General features: G+C 37.5%; 1 protein-coding gene across 1 annotated transcript in view; it reads left to right on the top strand.

Moving 5' to 3' along the window:
* The window catches only part of PCSK1 (proprotein convertase subtilisin/kexin type 1), a 41,212-nt gene extending 36,987 nt beyond the window's left edge, over window positions 1–4,225 (top strand). The window contains exons 13-14 of the mRNA XM_049647635.1: window positions 1,444–1,605; window positions 3,848–4,225. Coding sequence (XP_049503592.1) covers window positions 1,444–1,605; window positions 3,848–4,225 — 540 coding nt within the window. The remainder of the gene's footprint in view (window positions 1–1,443; window positions 1,606–3,847) is intronic.
* The last annotated feature ends 15,471 nt before the right edge of the window (window positions 4,226–19,696 follow it).

Raw genomic sequence — 19,696 nt, 5'->3', positions numbered from 1 at the left:
GGCGTTCAGGTCACTCTCTAGTAAAAGTAAAGAAAAGGTGTAATGTTTCAATCCCTGCCCACTTGGCTTTATAGACTGACTGACTAAATAAATAATTAAATAAATAAGCCATACCATAATAAAGAAAAAAAAAGATGTATTAATAATGTTACAGACTACGTGACAAATCCAAGTGTTCCAATGTCAGAATGCAGCCAGCCATATGACCTACTCAGACACCAGAATTACCTCTATTTACAAAGACAGTTAAATGCTATACCAGCCTTGCTATGACATTCTGCTGGGGTCACATGAAGAAACTCTTACCACTTCTTACTATAGTGGCTATTGACTTGTTACACAAGAAATCTTATTTAATATGACTTTTTTGTTTTGTTTTGCTTCAGTTATTAAACAAACTGAAAAGCATTTCTCACTTCTCTTTCACTCTGTTTACTAACACTCTGATATCTTTCTAAAATTGTAACTCATGGTAACAAAAATAGAGTAAGGAGTGTCTGAGCAAAAAGCTAAATACAGCTGAATTATCTACTTTTGCATCATTTCTCCAGCATTTTCTACAGGTTGAGCACATATACAAACAGTGTTTCAGGTCTGAGTTCTCCCAAGATAGAACTGTTCAGCAGCATCAGATTTCAAAGTCTAGATAACTCTTTTAAAAGAAATTATTTTAAATTCCTAAGGATTTCCATTAAATTAATACAAATTCTATAGTCATTGTTACATTTTTCTCTCTGAGAATAGCTTTCTCCTACAGACTGCAAAAATTATGATTTAGAACCAGAATCTGTAAAAATTCCTGCTCTCATAGGGAGAGCAAGAAAATGTTCTTAGGAAGTAGTTCTATTCTTGAACTTGTCCTCCGTTCTTTAACTCAATTTCATCTTTAAAAAACTAAGAAAAATCTGTTTACCAAGATAAGACTATTTTATATCAAGTCTGTAAAATCTGAGCCTACACTTTCATATTCTTTTTAGATATTTTTAGATTTCAGCACATTATTTTTGGCATAACTGTTGAGCCTCAGAAAATTATTACTCTTCCCATAAATCTACAGTTTTTAAGTGCTGATTAATACTGAAGTCTATTTATAATACTCCAAAGAGGCTTTTTCTCCATTGGAATGTTTCTACAAGCTGATAATTACTAAATATAATTCTATTTATGGAAAGTACAGTCAACTTTCCAGGAAAAGAATAGAAAAGAACATTCATATAAAGAGTTTTGCTTTTTTAATTAAATGAAGCAAATAATCAGTCTTTAAATCCTCGAACCTATAAACTGTCCATTTTCATGACAACAGTGAATCCAATGATTTACTTCTTTGTACATAGTGCTCTACACATGGCATGTACAGAATTTTTAATAGATTTTACAGATACTTTTAAGGAGTTTGAAATTTCTCAGAATACACCCTAAACTTATGTGTATGCTTATTCGTAGTCTGGAAGAATGCAAAATGAAGGAAGAATTGTCAACTGGAAGTTGATTTTTCATGGGACCTCTTCTCAGCCAGAACACATGAAACAGCCTCGTGTGTACACATCCTACAACACCGTTCAGAATGACAGAAGAGGGGTGGAGAAGATGGTGGATCCGGGGGAGGTCTGTGTGGCTCTGTTCTCTTGAGCATTCTTGGCACATCTTTCTTTGAACTGTAGTAGACAATGTAGTGAGTAGAGCTGTATCTAATTTTCAGACAGAGAGAAAGTCAAACGTGAGTGGGGAGAAAAGGGAGTGAGAGTGCCAAACTGTTTGCCATTAAATAAAACCCTCATATTATTTAAGTTTATTCTTTTGTCCAGAATTTAGAGATTAAAGTTGATGAATTCAAAGGTATGAAATTCTCTAACATGAGAATTTATAACATATCAACTTACATGTATCAAAATGTATGACATATCAAATTATAAAGAGAGCTATCTTTTTAAAAATTAAAAAAAATAAAGCTTATTTATTTTTGATAGAGAGAGAGTGAGTGAGTGAGTATGAACAGGGGAGGGGCAGAGATAGAGGGAGACACAGAATCCAAAGCAGGATCCAGGCTCTGAGCTGTCAGCACAAAGCCCAACGCAGGGCTGGAACCCACGAACTGCAAGATCATGATTTGACCCAATGTTGGACGCTTAAGTGACTGAGCCACCTAGGCACCCCTAAAAAAAGAGCTATCTTTATGCATGATCACATATGCCTAATGTCTGTATCACACATACTTTTCAAGTATTTTTTACATTGTCTCATTCAACCAATAATCCCTGTAACCTAGAGAAGACAGACATTTAGCATGTCCATTTTCCAGAAAGAAAACTAAGGCTCAAGTGACCAAATCCTGTAGGCTTCTCTTTACTAATTCCTTAACTGACACTTTTTTGGCAGCTCTCAGGGAAGCCACTGAATCACAGTCTCAATTTCTCTGAGAAAATTTCATAGGATAGCTAGTCAGTCATTCCTGTTCCTACTGAGACTCAGCCTACTGAGGCTGCTGGCTTCTCTCTTATCAGACAGAGGGCATACACCACATTTTGTTTATCTCTTAATCCCCCAGCATCTAGCACAGTGCCTCAGATGTAGTAGGTAGGTAATCAGAATTTCCAGAATGACCTTTCATGAAGTCTGGCTCAGTGATGGGTATTTTGGGAGATATAAAGATGTAATTATGTAAGAAACTTATAAACTAGTTGTATGAAGTCCTCAGCTCAGATTCTGGTTCCATTTACATTCTGCAAAGCAGCTTACCCCCGCCCCCTTGGGGGCCCCCACCCCAGAGGCCTTTTCTTCACAGTCCCAGAGGCAAGTTGACTTTATGGGTATTTCTCCCTCCAAGATTCCTTAAGGGGTATGAATCAGACCCTACAGTTGTTAAAAAGTTGAGTTACTTCCACACTGGTTGACAAAGAGCTGCTTCTCTGATATCTCCAGTTCCACCCCACGTGGCTTATCACCCTGGCCTCTCCCAAGACCCCTTTATAAAACTCAGGGGCTGAGGGGCACATGGGTGGCTCAGTTTGTTAACTGAGCCACCCATCCAACTCTTGCTTTCCACTCAGGTCATGATCCAAGGTTCGTAGGATAGAGCCCTGCGTTGGACTCTGTGCTAACACCTTGGGACCTGCTTGGGATTCTCTCACTCCCTCTCTCTCTGTAACCACCCCCCTCAAAATAAAAAATAAAAAATGAAATAAAATGAAATGAAATAAAACAGAACAAAACAAAACAAACTCAGTGGCTGAAAGGGTAGCTGATGACAGAACAAGGGGCCTCCAGGAAACTTCATTCACACGAAGCATTGCTGGTGTCTTCTGTATGAGTTATTAAATATTTTAATATCAATTTCTTCCCAAAACATGGGCAGGGAGGAAAGGCAGTGGGAATGGTAAACTGTTTACTTTCCATAGGATGAAACTGTATTATTTTAAAAAATATTTTCTTTCATTAGAATTAAAATTAAAATTAAGGAATTCAAAATTATTAAATTCCCTAAAATGAATTCTACTATAGAAGGCTGACAAGTACAGCAGGCCAATAAGGTATGAATACATATACATGATCCCATTCAGTCTTCAGAACCACCAGAAATGAAAGACTCTTGTTCTCATTTTACAAGTGAAGTTCAGGGAAATTAAACAGGTGCCAGGAGAACATGAGTAAATGCAAAAATGAGGACTGAAGCCCAAGTTAGTATGTCTCTAAGCCTCATGCTGTCTCTGCTTCTCAAAGGGTTTCTTAAAAAGTGTGCAGTGAAAAAAACAAACAAAAAAAAGTGTGCAGTGGACATGTGTTGCAGCTGGCTTGCCAGGTTCTAAATAATGAATCTTCTTCCTTTTGTCGGTGGCGTTCTGTGTTTTAGGAGCAGCCCACACAAGAGAACCCGAAAAAGGACCCCCTCGTGTCAAAAAGCCCTAGTGGCGACAGTACAGGGGACAGGAGGAATGAGCTGGCAGAGGCAGCCCCATCCGAGGCGATGCTGAGACTCCTTCAAAGTGCTTTCAACAAAAACTCACCCCCAAAGCAATCACCAAAGAAGCCTCCAAGTGCAAAGCTCAACATCCCTTATGAAACTTTCTATGAAGCCCTGGAAAAGTTGAACAAGCCTTCCCAGCTTAAAGAGTCCGAGGACAGTCTATATAACGACTATGTTGATGTTTTCTATAACACGAAACCTTATAAGCACAGAGATGACCGGCTGTTGCAAGCTCTGGTGGACATTCTGAGGGAAGAAAATTAAAATAAGTGTGGAGTCCTGAGTTGGAAATATTCATGCTTCTTCCTTCCCCTTAGATTTTGCCTGTGTCTGAAGTGGTTGTTTTTGCCATTGATTCTTATGCTTATGATATCCTTTGTGGTACTTTTGCTTTTGCTCGCCCGACTGGGTGTTTGAAAGGGATGAGCTCAAGTAGAAAATCCAACTTTCTGAATTGATAATGACTCTTTCAAAACACATATTCCCTGCTTGCACAAGTGAGATGCTTTGTTCTTTCTGGAGCTACAGTTCATTTCATTTGTGGTCCTCATACCACATTAGAATGCCTCCTTGAGCCACGATTTCATTTCTCAAAAGAAATGCCATCGCCTGGGTAACATATTAATTTGAAGAAGTAAATCTGCAAAGAATGAGAGGGAAGAAAACTGTTCCTACAACTTGTCCCTTGTCTTTGCCACACGGTTCTTTGAACTGTGATGCCATAGGTAGGTTTGGAAAGTTTCTAATGAAAGAGTTCCCGATTAGACCCATACCCTTGGCTTTTCTACCCCAAAGTACGACTCATTCAGGAAATGACGATTTCGTCATTTGGGAGAGAAACTGAGTAATTTAGATCCAGAAACAATTCTCAAAATTTGTGTTATCTGGTTTGAGCAGTTTTAGAACATTTTTCTTTGTTTGGTGTGCTACGCAGAGGCCTCTGTGGACCTAAAGGTGACTAGGACTTAAGGTGTGTGCTCTGGCCTTTCCCTATTTCCTCTTATATTTTCATTACCTATCTCATTCCTCAGCCACAATCTGAATACTGAGAGAAGTAATTATACTACTTAGAATAAACTTATACTCGGGATTTGGCAAATCCCTTGTCATATTTTTTCACAATAATCACAGGAAACCACTCATAACACCAGGAACCAATGAAAATAGGAAAATATTTATAATGGGGAGAGCCAAAGGTAGGTTTTGTTTGTTTTTAAATTGTATTCATTAGAACAGGTTTTTCTGGATCCTTAAAACTGAGTGTTCATTCCTTGCCACTAAAGGCTCTTCCCCAGTCTTACAGCTGATAGTATCCAAAATCTTACCAAATTGCTTCCAATATTCAGCTCAAGAGGCCACAAGCTGGCAGTCCATGGGCCACATTTGTCCCTCAGGTAGATTTCCTTTGGCACATCAAATGATTTAAACATATGAGTGGTTATTAAAAATATGAAATTTCACATAAAGCTTGATTCTCAGAAGCATTTCCCCTCCTGGCAACAGTTGGCTAGAGCTGAACAGCAGCTGCCCAGAGAGTACCAGGTCCCTGAGGTGCCCTGCTCCATGTTGCTTAAAGTGGCTACCTTACTGGTCAACACCCAAAAAGCATTTTATTTTTCCCACTGCTGCATTAAACAAACTTACATAAAGTATAAATGCATTAAGGAAAAAAAAAAATCCTCTACTTCTTCCAGGTAGGATCTGTGTGATAATCATAATGAGAACTTGCCATGATCTAGTTAATTTATAGGTGAGGGGAAATGATATTTTAGACCCCTGAAAGTACCTCTGAAATCCAGTTTGACATATTCATTTAATCTCACCTTCCCTGGATTCTCATTTACACTAACTCATTAATGGACAACCTCTAGATTCCCATTCTCTATGTGCTCACAAAAGCTCCAGTCACCTACGATGCAGGCATTCTCCCACTGAGTCTGCTGTTTGTAATTCTTTCTTAAAGTTTGAACTTCATAATGTCACACATGAACTGGACCAGGAGCTTAACTACATTGAACTAGACTGGGAAGAGAACACTAGAGTCTGTCACTTGCTATGGTTTGAAGTGTAGTGAATAAGACGATGTTTCACCTCCTCGTCTACAGTTTGCATTTGTGCAGAATAAAAGTATGTGCAGAGCAATCACCATGATGCTTCAAGGATGTTCTCCTAAAAGAACTCCAGTATCACACTATCCTTGGAATTTTCACATGTTATTCAATATAGAGTATTGGACAGACTTTGAAAATTGAAGTAGATCAAAAAGTATTAAAGCCAAAAAGGACCAACGAGTTATTAGATAAGTTTTCAACTAAAAAACAAAGCTAAGGCCCAGAGAGGCCAATACATAGTCATAAACAAAACCTCATCCTTTCCCCTTTCCTACTCTCATGCTAATTGTATTAAGCTTTTTTTTTTTTTAATCCTTCTAATAATATCTTTTCCTGGTTGAAACCCCCAACCCACTCATTGGATTGTAGCCAAAGGTTCACTCTAGAGAAGCTTTAATATTTAAATAAAGTCATGTTTGAATGTTTCCAACCTGGAATATATTGTTCAGACATAGAATATTTTTGTCAGTCTTTCTTAGTGCCTGTGTGGATTTTTGTGAAAACGTAAAAGAGGAAACTTATATAATATTTCCCTCAGAATTTTAAACTATATTTTCTTTACAGGTATTTATAATGTACCAATGCTTTTATCAGAATTTTAAAAAGCATAATAAATTATATTAAAGAACCAAAACTTTCCTGAGAATAAGAAAGTTTCATCCAATAAAATATTTTTGAAAGGCATGTTCCTCTGTCAGTGAAAATAAACGTATAATATGTATGTGTTATGATATTAAAAGTGACATTTGTCTAATAGCCTAATACAATGTGTTTAACATGTGTGGTCTTAGCATTTTTAAGAAAACTCCCAAATTATACACTTGTATTAACCAGAATATGTAAAATATGCTTATACATCTGAAGAATAAATGATTTCTCACTAAGTTAAAAAGGAAAAAAAGCTCATGTTTCCAACAAAAACAAAATCTCCTTCTCTATGTTTCTAAAATGAACTATAAAAAAGAAAAATTGAAGATGTACATTAAGAAGATAATACCTTTTAGAAAAAAAAAGCTAATTCCTTTTGAGACAAATGGACTTTCTCAAAGTCAATTTAAGAACTTACTTCAACAGGTATGTTTCATTTTCCTTCATAGCTCAGTTTCTTACTATTTTTTCATTAAAAATTTTTTTTAACACTTATTCATTTTTGAGATACAGAGAGAGACAGAGCACGAGCATGGGAGGGGCAGAGAGGGTCACAGAATCCGAAGCAGGCTCCAGTCTCTGAGCTGTCAGCACAGAGCCCGTCGCAGGCTCAAACCCACAAGCAGTGAGATCATGACCTAAGCCCAAGTCGGACACCCAACCGACTGAGCCACCCAGGTACCTCTCTTACTTGTTTTGACAACATCCCAAGTTATTTGACTGAGTCTTCACTGAAGTGTTGAGGAAAAAAAGCAAAGCACAAACCAAAGGGACTTACTATGTGTGAGAGAAAGGACTTCAACACTTCATCAAAAATGACTTTTTTATAGGCCAGATACAGTAGCTCCACATTAACCACCCCCCCTCTGCCAGAGGCCAAGGCCACTTATCAGAAGTTCCCAACTTCCAAGTTTAATCTCCCATCTTCAGGCCCACATTCCTCTCTTGCTTCAAACCTCCATCCCTGGAATGGCCACCCAGCCACTTCAGAATCTGTCTTCTTTCCAGGGGGTGGTTTTCCCCCAGATTCCATTCCTTTCTTCTGAGTTACAAATATTAACTCAAAATAAAATAATTTTTCCAGAATTCCAGAAGAACTGTTCTAACTGGCTTTTGTCCTCAAAGTCCAGCAATCTTTAAAGTCTACCCACCAGGAGGGCTGAAGATAGCTCTCTGGTTACTTTTCAATGCTCATTTGGTAACTATTAGATTAGCCATGTATAGGCTACAAATCCAAATCCAAATCCAAATACACACTGAGATAAACATTAATTCTTAAATACAATTTCAATCCCTAAGAAAGAAGAGTAATGTTTTCCTAACTGCCTCATAATTTTGTAAGGCTACAGTACTAATACACATGATGATGACGACGACGACAGTTTTTGGTCCAGCATTCTCAAGGCATGTGGAGGGAAGCAGAAATCACTTTCCTGGTTTCTATGCCAAACTTCTGCCATGTGTGTTGCTCCATCCCCTTGCCCCTGTGGGCCAAGGGTAGTTTCCTGGGCCATCTATGTTAAGCTTGACCCTGTGATTTGTTTTGGCCAGTGGACATGATACAAGCAAAGACCTTCAGCGTACTTATACCATTTGGCCTGGCTTTTGCTTTTTGGTCATCTAGTGCAATGAGGAGAGTGTGCCCCAGGGAACTACTGCCTCTTCAACCTGTTTCCAGAACAAATATATATGGAGCAGGTCTACATTCTGGATCCAAATCGAGCCAACTCACAGCATGAAACAGAGCTGACCAGATGAGGACTACCTAAAGAAGCTGAACTGTTACCATGGCAGTTAGGAGAATGAGAATAAATACTTGTAAGCAATTGAGTCCTGAGATAGTTTGTTATGCAGCCTTATGTGCAACAAAACTGACTAATACAATAAAAATTACATTTATTCATTCCGCTATCAGTACCATCCCTTTCAAATTGTGCCTTCTTGAGCCTAGAGCACACACACACACACACAAAAAGAGGCAGTATTAAATCATACACCTCTTAATGCTGATTCCATAGCTGAAAAAGGCCTTGCCCAAGCTTTGAAAGTTTCATTTTTAAAGGTAAGTCTCAGCTTAGTTCCTCCTGAAATCAGAGCTGAGATCATGAATGACTTTTGTACAGGTAATTTATTTTGCAGGTAATAGTGGAGAGCAGAAGTGACTCACACATACTTGAGAGTAGCATGGAATAATACTGATCAGCTCAGGGCTTCCCAAAGACTAGAACTGATATTTCAGCTGATAATGGCATTGGCAGAAGATAACTCAGAACAGACACATAGGCTCCCCTTACTCCCCCATCCCTACCCAATCCAGTGCCTCAATACTTAATATTATCTTCTCTCCAAAGTTAGATGCAACCCTAGGACAAGAGAAGAAAACTTGATTGGCTTACATCAAGTTCACACTATTTATTAGAAAGGGAACTCTTAATAGAACACAGTTCTGTTACAAAAAAAAAAAAGAAGTAATTTTTGCTCACCTGAGTTTTGGCTTGCAGTCTGTATTTATACAAACAGTTTATATTGCCTGTCCATTGCTACACATAGATATTATGAAAGCATTACTCTATCCTCAATGTAGGACAAGGAAGTGACTATAATTTTTGTGTCTACCATTCTCAAGGCATGTAGAGAGAAGCAGAAATCACTTTCCTAGTTTCTATGCCCAACTTCTACAGTGTGTGTTATTTCCACACAATCTGCAGCCTGGAACTCCACAAAGCACTTTTACTCTCCTCTATACCCACATACCCACCACCTCCACCTAAGCCCATATTGTAAGTATCTTCGTGAATATTTACCTGGGGAGGGGGCCATAAGTTCAGAAGGAGTTCTTATTCATAGAAGAAGGCAGGGGAAACATTCCCAGATTTGTTCCTGCAGCGTGGTCATGATTGTTCCCTTCCACCTTTGGTTCCTTTATCCCTGTCCCTAGGTGTCCCCGTGACAGGCGTTCTAAACATCTAGATGATGTTTAGAAGTGAGCAAAATAACCTCTAGGCTTTGCCTTAAATCCTTTACAGTTACTTCCTGTATCATCATTTCTCCTTGTCCGGATACCACCAGGACCCAGCCCAAAACTTGTACTTGGAGAGGGTCTAGTGCTCTCCCTATTTCATGCACAATTTTCAGTTTACAGCAATGAGTGTCACTTGGATATTCCACAGTAGTGTGCCAGTTTGTTTGGAAGTTTATTTTGGAATGCTTCTTGGATAGTACAATTTTTGGGCTGAAATTTTTAAGAGGGACTTGCAGTGAAAGAGAAATTCATGGGCTTTTTCAAGTTGTCATGTCAGAGGGAACCAGAATGAAGAAAACCCACATGTAAGACATTATCTTTTCCCACAGAGTTCTCACAGGTGGGTCAAGCTCATTTTGTTTATCTGAACATTCACTCCCTGGCTCCGGTCATTCTGTATCTACTAAACATGCATGAATGGCCCCAAATATGCTGCCACTTTGTTATGATGTGATTTGCACTTACACAAAGCAAAAAGCCATAAGCCTTAAGGTTATCAATTAGTTGCCGTAAACGATGTTGTTCCAATCATTAAAGGGCAAAAAAAAAAAAAAAAAGTCTGACAATGTAACAACACAAAGTGGCTAGGGGTGTGGGCTCTGCAGTCAGCCACAAGTCAGGCTGAATCCTGGTTCTACCATCTCCTACGTGTGTACCTTTGAGCAGGTTATTTCACATCTTTAGGCCTTATTTCCTCATCTATAACAATGAAGTCTACCATATACAGGCTTGGTATTAGGATTAAATAAAATAATGCAGATAATTTAGTGCAGTTGCTGTACTAGTAAATGTTCAATAAATGTTCATTTTTATTATTAGTGAAACTACTGCTCTTATTAGTATTGTGGTGTCATGAAAAGAAAATGGACTTTAGAGCCAAATAGATTCAAATTTGTAGCTCTTATCTATAAATTCAATAAAGAAGACAATATTACACAAAATTAGAATGAAAAAGAGAGGAATACCATAAATTGTCACTGGTCAAGATGGTGTTGCCTGGGGAACTGCCATTCCAATGTGAACTTTCTGCTCCTAAGGTCACAATGAAAACCATTTAATTGTAGTCAATGTAGACCAGACTGCAATGACAAGGGAGTTCTCAAAGTGACAGCTGAGACTAAAAGAGTAGTCATGAGGGGCCACGGAAAGCCAAAAGGGACAAGAGAAAGGAGGTATCAGGAAAAGGAAATCATTTGTTTAATTTTGTCTTATGCCCAATCTTCTTTTGTGTATCAATTGGAGTACTAGTTTTCGAATATAAAAATTTAAAAATCATTGAGAAGTACGGATATTAACAAAAATGAAAATCAATGAGTCCTTAACTATATTCACAGTACAGTGAGTGCATTTTCTAACTGCACTCTCTTAGAATTATAAAACAAATAGAAGATAAATAATTGTCCTTATTTTGTAGAGAGAAAGTTGAGGCAGTAAGAGGTGATGTACTTTGTTCAAGATCACACAGATACTGAGGGGCGGAGTTGAAATTTTAATCTAGCAGTTATTCCAGAATCCAGGTTATATACCTAATATTAGCAAGATGAAAAGGTGACTTAACATTTTAAAAGATATTTATAGTATGAAAATCAAATGAGTAGTGTGTATCTTATACTACTGACTTTTCTCTACTATTTGAAATGAGAAATAGCTTTTATTATTACTACATTATTACTACAATATATTAAATACATATATCTTATGTTTTCAGAGGCATGAGTTAATTCATGAGAATAGGATATATTATTTCTAAAGTTTGCATTATTCTGCAAGTGAAATATTTTTACTTGAATCTCTTGAAACTGAGATTCAGAGAGGTTAAGTCACCTGCCCAAAGTCACACAACTAGGCCAGGATTTTAAAACTGATCGGTCTGACCCTATATTTTCACTATGCCAAACTGTTTCACTTTTTAACTTTAAATCTAAATTGTTTAAAAATATATTTTTTAAGTTGATGCCTTAAAAGACAATCTCATGGTTCCAGAAACAACTAGATAGATTTTATATTGCTTCTTCCCTTCAAATTTTGGAAACTCTAATAAATTTAAAAGTGATAGAAGGAGTTGTCCTTGTCAGTCATCACTCTGTGACCTATCTTGAAATAAACCAAAACTCTTCTTAGGGGAGCAATAGGCCAGCTCGACAGCTCAGACATCCTTTGAATAAAAAATCAACCTCATATGAATTTATACAGACCCAGAGCTGCCAAACCATATTGAGAATTGGGATATTATATTCTGGGCACAAAGTCTGAGTTTCTACTATGTTGAACCATTTTATTTCTCTTCCCATTCCTTGGCCTTTCTGTGCTGATTCCAATTTGCCCTTTTTTTCCCCAAAGGGGAAAACATATTGATCAGTGGGGTATGCATGTGTGTATGTGTGAGTGTGTGTATTGAAAAAGGATTCCCTAGTCACGTACATTTGTAAAACACTGACTTAAAAATTGATATTTTCATATTTCTTCATTGTATTTTCCAGACGTCCTTTTAGTATACTAGTATGAATTGTGACTGTCCAAGGTGTGGATGAATTTCTCCAAACAGAATCTTTTTTTCTGGGGAGGCATTATTTTCCAGCTCTCTCCAGTTAATCATTTCCCAACTTGATTCTGGGTTTTATCACAAGTTAGGCTTATGATCACCTCGTGCCTGATCTTTTCTGAAAGCTTACAGCTCATGCCTTCTCCTCCCTCAGTGCAAAGTGCTGCAGTGCCAGTCAGCTGACAGAAAACAGGTGCCAACTGTTGGCAAAGAAATGAGTCAGAGTCTATCAACCGATACAAGAGGATAGCTGGAACCCATCTTTTTGAGGGAAGACTACTGAGATGTGGGGAAAAAGAGGGAATCTACCAGTCACTCGTGTCCATAGTAGATAGAGTGGCCACTGTCCCAATTAAGCTCAGTTTATCTCTGTGTCTGAGCATAAATTAGTATTTCAAAATATCTTTTAGGACAATAGTTATAACAAGTTAGTAGTTCATACATATGGCTTTCCTTCTTGACTTGCAGATGATAATGAATTTACCTAAATTGTTTTCTTGCTACCACAGAGAGTCTCTGAATTAGAAAGTAGTTATCTATTTTTGTACCTAATTTCCTACATTTGAGAGTGCTGGGGAAGATTCTAGAAGAAGTATTGCTCCTTTTTAAAAAGAGATGCAAAGAAGGAAGTCTCTCTTCTTCATCCAGACCTCATTGTCCTGGATCTAACCAGCTATCCAGACACCTTCCCTTACGTAGTAAATCGATTTCTGGAGGAGCTCCCTAGTTCCATAAGCTTCAGGTCTCATAACACCTGGATCTGCCTCCTCTTCATCTTCCTAATCTAAGTCACCAAGTATATAAACTCTAGTTTTAATCTACCCACTTGTCTTCATCACTAATGTCACTATCCTGGTCCACACTACCATCTTCTTTCAACAAAGTTCTCACTTTCATACTGTGATGTTTCTAAATTGTGTCCTATCACATCACTCTCTTCTTTAAAAGCCACTATACTCAGGAAAAGACCAAAATTAGCCTGGCTTGAAAGCCCTAGAAGTTTTAGCTCTAACCTGCCTCTGTAGCTTCATGCCATTTTGCTGCCTAATTCACTCTTTGGCTTTTTTCTTTTACTGCAATGTCCCAAATGAGTCTTGGGGACAAACTATTCTGCAAGAAATGCTCTTTCTCCATACCTTTTCTAGTTAATTCTTTTATACTTGGTATACAGCAAAGTGCTTTATATAGATTTCCCATTTTGTCAACTAAATTACTAAAAAGGTACATATTCAAGGGTCAGTGTTTTAGTGCTTCACCAGGGTATTCTTGAGTGCCATTGTTTTTTTGTTTTTTGTTTTGTTTTTAATCTATGAGTGTGTGATAGTGAGGCAGGCAATGACTACTAGTACAGTTTGGTGCCACTGCCTTGATTCTTGCTATCCTGCTGACCATCAATGCAAATGAAAACAAAGTGAAAAAGGCAACTAGTATTATGATTACAATGAAATAGTTTTGGCTTTGCAGAAACCCTTAAAGGGTGTCAAGAGTTTGGGGACTATAAGGTGTCTATAGACTATACTTTGAGAGGACTCCAGGATTTTCAGTACTATGAGATTGGGCACCCTTGTCTTGTTCCTGATCCTAAAAAAAAACAAAAAAACTTTCAATCTTTCACTGCTGAGTATGCTGTTAGCTGCGGACTTGTTACAGTTGGTCTTTCTTATGTTGAGGTATAGTCCTTCTATATTCAACTTGAGGGCTTTTTTTTCATGAAAGGATATTGAATTTTGTTAAAAGCTTTTCCTGCATCCATTGAGATCATTTAATTTTGATCTTTTGATCTTTCAGTCTATTGGTGAGATGCACCATATTTATTGATTTGCATATGTTTAACCATCCTTGCATCCCAAGGATGAATACCACTTGATCATGGTACATCATATCTTGACAAGACAGGACTCAAAATGTGGAAACTATTAAGACCAAGAGTGTTTTCAAAAGATGTTGAGCAGCCATGGGTGCCTACTGTATTCACTGACACAAAGATTATTCAGATTAAAGTAGATAATATGGTGAGCCACAAAGAAGGCTTGGGACAGTATTCTCATTGTCTGGTATTCTCCTCACCTGAAAAGGGCAAATCAGAAATTATTTCAGTGCATGGTTCTTTCCATTATACCTTCTCTATGTCAAAAATTCCAGAATAGATTTAATATCCATAGGCATATAAAAGATTTTTTTAGGATATCCTTTTCAAAAGGACTGGCTTATTTTCTGGAAATAGATCTGTGTTATGTGGTCCTAAACATTTCCTACTGTTTTCTCACTTGTCATATCAGCAAAAATCAGATAAATATAGGGGGAGAACATTCTGAATCCAAAAAACTCTGCATTTGGATTGCAAAACATATGGCTCAGACAGACATTGCTTTGGTACCATGGAAACTCATATTTTTTCCACCAAGTACATTTGAATAGCAGGCAATTATCCAATTTTGAGTAGAGTGTAATAGGTTCTCTACACGAGGTGCCTGGTCTTACTGTTTTCACTAAAGTTTTACTGAAGTTATATATCAACTTGATTTGCTAAATTGAATAGCATATCCTACTATGCACACTCTGATTAGACAAAATATCAACTCTTTCTAGCAAAAATAACCAGTTCAAGAAGATAACACACAGAGTCGAAATTTTCTGGAATCGTGAAAGATTGAAAGTTCTCATTCAGGCTTCTTCCTACTACTAAAATAGGAAAAGAATCTCTCAAGGTACTTCCTCCAGTCAATCAAAGAATGAGAAGACTCCAACAACTCATTCCATAAATATGAAATCACATGTTCCATGTCCAGCACAACCAGCCTCACAGATGACTAAACTGCTATTGTGCTTTGAAATATTACAATTCCTTTCTTAAATGTGAAGTTATTCACGAGTCTGTCTTCAAAAGGACTAGCTGTTCCTATTCTCTATGGAAATGTCCACAGGGCCAGAAATCTTCCAGTATATTAAACAATTTTCTGAAAGCCTTAGTAAGAGAGAAAAAAACTTTCTATACCTCAGTAAGAAAGAAAAACCTGCTGTTCCTGAAAAAGACAAATAGCTATACTCTCTATGGAATATTTTTGGCAAAAACTGAGAAGATTAAGTTGATCTACCGACATTAGAGAGTTCTACTGCCTTTGTCTACCGATTTTGGCAGAGGAAAACACACCTTGCTACAGAATCTGAGATATTTCATGTCCTACCCTGCACTTTACCTAAAGAGCCTGTTATCCATTATAAATTGTTCCTTAGTGTTCTCTGCCATCTCATTCCCGTATCACAAGTAGAAATGATCCTGAAGCCTTAATTGGTTTTCATAGGTCATCATCACTGTCATCCAGTACTCTTTGAGAAGCAAAATTTTAAAAGGCAAGTAACGTAATCAGCTGACAGTGCTCGGCTTTTCCTTGTAAGACAATCCTGCCTGGCAAATGGAAAGTATTATAGTGGAAAGATATGCATGCCTGAATTCAACCAGATGTTAAGAATTTTTTTCATTAGAAAGAAAGCAAACAAAAATTGAGGATTAGCTCAAAAGAGAGAGGGTTCATGTCCCAATTATCAAACAATTTCCTTTTTAGCTATGCCTGGACATTGCACTAAATAAATTCAAAATGAAATGCCAAAGCCAATGAGCAAAGAACTACTGAAGTTCAACTTAGGAACTGATCATAAAGAACAAAGAGAAGGATGGGCTCAAAGTGGGGTTTCAGAGATGTGGGGAACTGAGAATAACTGTAAGCTTACAGGAAGCCTCATGTAGTGACTCCATTCTTGTTTCGCAAGAGCTGGGTAAAGACATAGATTGTCAGGAAATCAGTGAAGTTCTATTTTGTGGGATTGAGTATGAATTTGTGAGACATCCAGGAGTTAATTTTCTAAAAGGATGATGCAGAAGGTGCTTTCTTTAGTGTGCACTGAAATTAAAATTGAAAAAGAAACTTAAACAAGGGCAATTTCTTGAAAGGAAAAATCAGAAAGTGAGTTAGAGGAATTTATAGCAGTGATAACAAAGGCAACCAAGTATAATCCTGCTGTGTTTAAGGATTTTTTCTACTTATCTTCATTTTTATTATATCTTCAGCCCATATATCTGCTGTGTTATTAAAAGACTAATACAGATTGGCCATTTAGGCTTATGACCAAAATTCCTCCCAATGCATGTATATAATTTATTCATAATCTCAGCCAAAGGGTATTTATTGAGTACCTACTGTGTGCTAAATGCTATCATATGCAATAAAGACCCAATACTCAAAATGGTTCCTTCCTTCCTGGAAAGTATAGGTCAGTAGATGAAAGAGAGACAGCCTCTTTAAGATAATTGAAGGGACATGCTATTTCACACCCTGAGAATATGGTCACCTTATAGAATACTTTATCAGAATGTTACTGGAAAAATTGTTTCTGAAAGAAAAAAGAAGGGATAGAGAGGAGCAGTGTACCATCAGAAAAAAAATAAAAGTGAATATGCTAAGCCTCTGACTCATACCTCATTGACATTTGACAGCAATCTGAGTGGACCTACCCTCTCCCACAGGATTATTCAAGTATCTACAGGCAGTGGGGATTTTATTGAACAACCTTGTTAATGATGACCTTCCTGGAAACTTTGCCATAATCTCAGAGGGTTTTCTCCCCCTCTACTTTTTGAAGCAATCATGTTTTATCAGCTTTTCTACATAACGACCTATGGAAATGAGCCAACCACGGAAAAATTACTCCATTTACTTAGCTCTGAGCTACAGATGGCCTGGTGAACACTATGAGCTAATGGAAAACTAACACATGCTGGTCCAGGTCAACAGCTGTTTTCATTGTACCTGAAGCCTGGGAGACACAGGTGTATTTCATGGGCCTTATGTAGATTGCCATCTGCTCAATAAATGTTTTACATTTCCTTTAAATATGAAGATAAATACCAGGAATTGGAAGTGTAAGTGACTGTATTATGAACATCAACTTTGTTTCTTTTAGTCCTACATGGGTGGAGAGCCCTCCAATTTGATTTACATTATGAACAGGTAAAGCTATAACTTAGTACCTCAAGCTTTCTCATTCTTCGATGGGAGAAGTAGGGATATGTGCTTCCTTCTATCACTTTGCTTGAAGGTTTTTATTTATGTACTCAAAGTTTCACTACAACAAACCTCTCTAGAGTAACAGTTTTGCCATATAGTAGAAGCAATCTGGGTGGGCACTTATAATCCAAACTCTTTACCATATCCTCAACCCAAATATGGAGACAGCACAGACAAAGCAGCATTACCCTCTGTTCCTAGGCCTACCCATTACTGTGAATCAGTGCCCTTCTCCCTATGAATTTCAGTAGTCAGCATATATAGACTGGATGTAGTTGTAGGGGTGTGAGTTGAAGAACAAGGCTGGCCCTGGAGGGGAGGTTTGGCATTTCCAAGTTGTTCTTTTCAGTTTATGAGGGTTCATATTGCCTATTGACCCAAGTTTGTAGCCTTTAGCTGAAACTGCAAGATAATAAAAACAATTTCATTCAATGCCCTGTTATTTGTGTTTGCTTGTTTCTTCTCGCTCTTGCTTCAGAAACACCCAACAGAGACCATAGACTAAAATAGATACAGGTTTATCTTCAGATCATCAGGTTTACACAAGATTCTGGTCCTGGTTCTCTGACTGCCTAACACAGTCTGTTCTTGGGAAGTCATTTAAGCTCTCTAGGCTTGAGTTTCCTCACTATTAGGTTACTTTTATAAAATAAACTATAAGAGATACTCAATACCTCCTAAAATCACTTCCATTTCACTAGGAACATGATGATAATCCCTAGCTGTTTGGATTTTCTTTTATTTAGTTTGAACTATATGAAGTTGTATTTTGAAGGTCAAAAAACAGTTGAATAGCACAAGTTTCCTATGATTTAACCTAACTTATCACATACTTTTTTATTGATCATCTTCTATTTACAAGGCATTATCAGACACTGGGGATACGGGAGTGAACAAAAAGGGATAAAGCCATGTTTTCATTGACCTTACATTCTAACTGGAGAAGACAAAGAATAAACAAATTAACAGCTGAAAATATGATGGCGGTGCAGTAAACAGTGCTAAGAAGGAAAATAAAGCAGGGTAAAGAGACAATCACTTGACAGAAGGAGTACCAAACTGAAAAAAGGGGAATTGAGTGAAATTTACCTACTGTGTGTTGACTAGTTGAGACTCTCAGCTATCTTCCCTTACTCCCAGATTTCTGACAGTGGTGTGACTAGACATCATAAAGGAGATCAAAAGGAGATCCTTCTCTGAAGAAAATGATTGCTACAAGAAAAAAGATCTGAAGAGATGCACGTTGTGTATTCATTAACAAAATAGCTCAGCCAAGTTATATTAGAATGAAGCTCAGTCCCACAGCTTCCAAAAGAGCTTTCTGGTGTCCAGTTTAAATATGAACAGGCATCCAGGACTGACACATATTTGAGGACAGCCATTAATTTCAAGGTTCATAGAGAAAACTGAAAAGCAGGAAGAGTAATTAGAAGAAACAAAGTCTTCATAAGGAGAAAAAAATGTCAACAAGTTTCAATGTTCTGGGAGAAGAAACAGATATTTAAATGTTTAAAAAACACACAAAGCAAAGATGAAAAATCAAAAATAGAAAAAATAGGGGCACCTGGGTGGCTCAGCCAGTGAAGCATCGGACTCTTGATTTCAGCTCAGGTCATGATCTCACTGTTCGTGAGACGGAGTCCCACGTCAGCCTCTGAGCTGACAGCAAGAAGCCTGCTTGGGGTTCTCTGTCTCCCTCTCTCTCTCTGCCCCTTCCTCGCTGTTTCTCTCTTTCTCTCTCTCAAAATAAATAAACTTTAATGAAAAAAGAAATAGAAAAAATTATAAAATATATATGTCAAAAAAGACAACAATCCACAAGATCAATATACAAAATAATAAAAATTTAAGAAGAGAGAGAAGAGAATATGGGAGGAGAATAGGGGGAGATGAAATCAATTAAATAATTCAAAGAACTACTGACAAGTCATTGTAAAGTTTCAGAGTTTCTGGCCACAAGGAAATGAGCATTTTCAAAAAAGTGAGAAAACAGGGTTCACAGAGCAGCTATGCTGGATTTTAGGGGGGAAAATGGAGCAATATTTTCTAAACATTAAGAGAAATTCTCAAGCTTGAAATTTCATACCCAGGCAACTAAATGTAGGGAAGATTAAACTGTTTTTAGACAAGCAAGTTTTCAAAACATTACTTTGAAACTTTCCCATAAAAATAACACAATGAACATTCTATACAAAGAAATAAATCAAGAAAGAATATGTAAGATCCAAGGAACAGGGGTTGTTGAGAGAGAGAACAAGAATCCAGGAAGATGGTGAAAAGAAATGCCAAGCTCACAGTTCTGAAGCATGCTTAGAGATCAGTCACTCCTGACTAGAGTGCAGCATAAGG

The sequence above is a fragment of the Panthera uncia genome, assembly GCF_023721935.1.
Source record: "Panthera uncia isolate 11264 chromosome A1 unlocalized genomic scaffold, Puncia_PCG_1.0 HiC_scaffold_17, whole genome shotgun sequence".
Lineage (NCBI taxonomy): Eukaryota > Metazoa > Chordata > Mammalia > Carnivora > Felidae > Panthera > Panthera uncia.
Note: the sequence above shows the minus strand (reverse complement) of the source record. Positions and strands in the feature narration are given on the sequence as shown.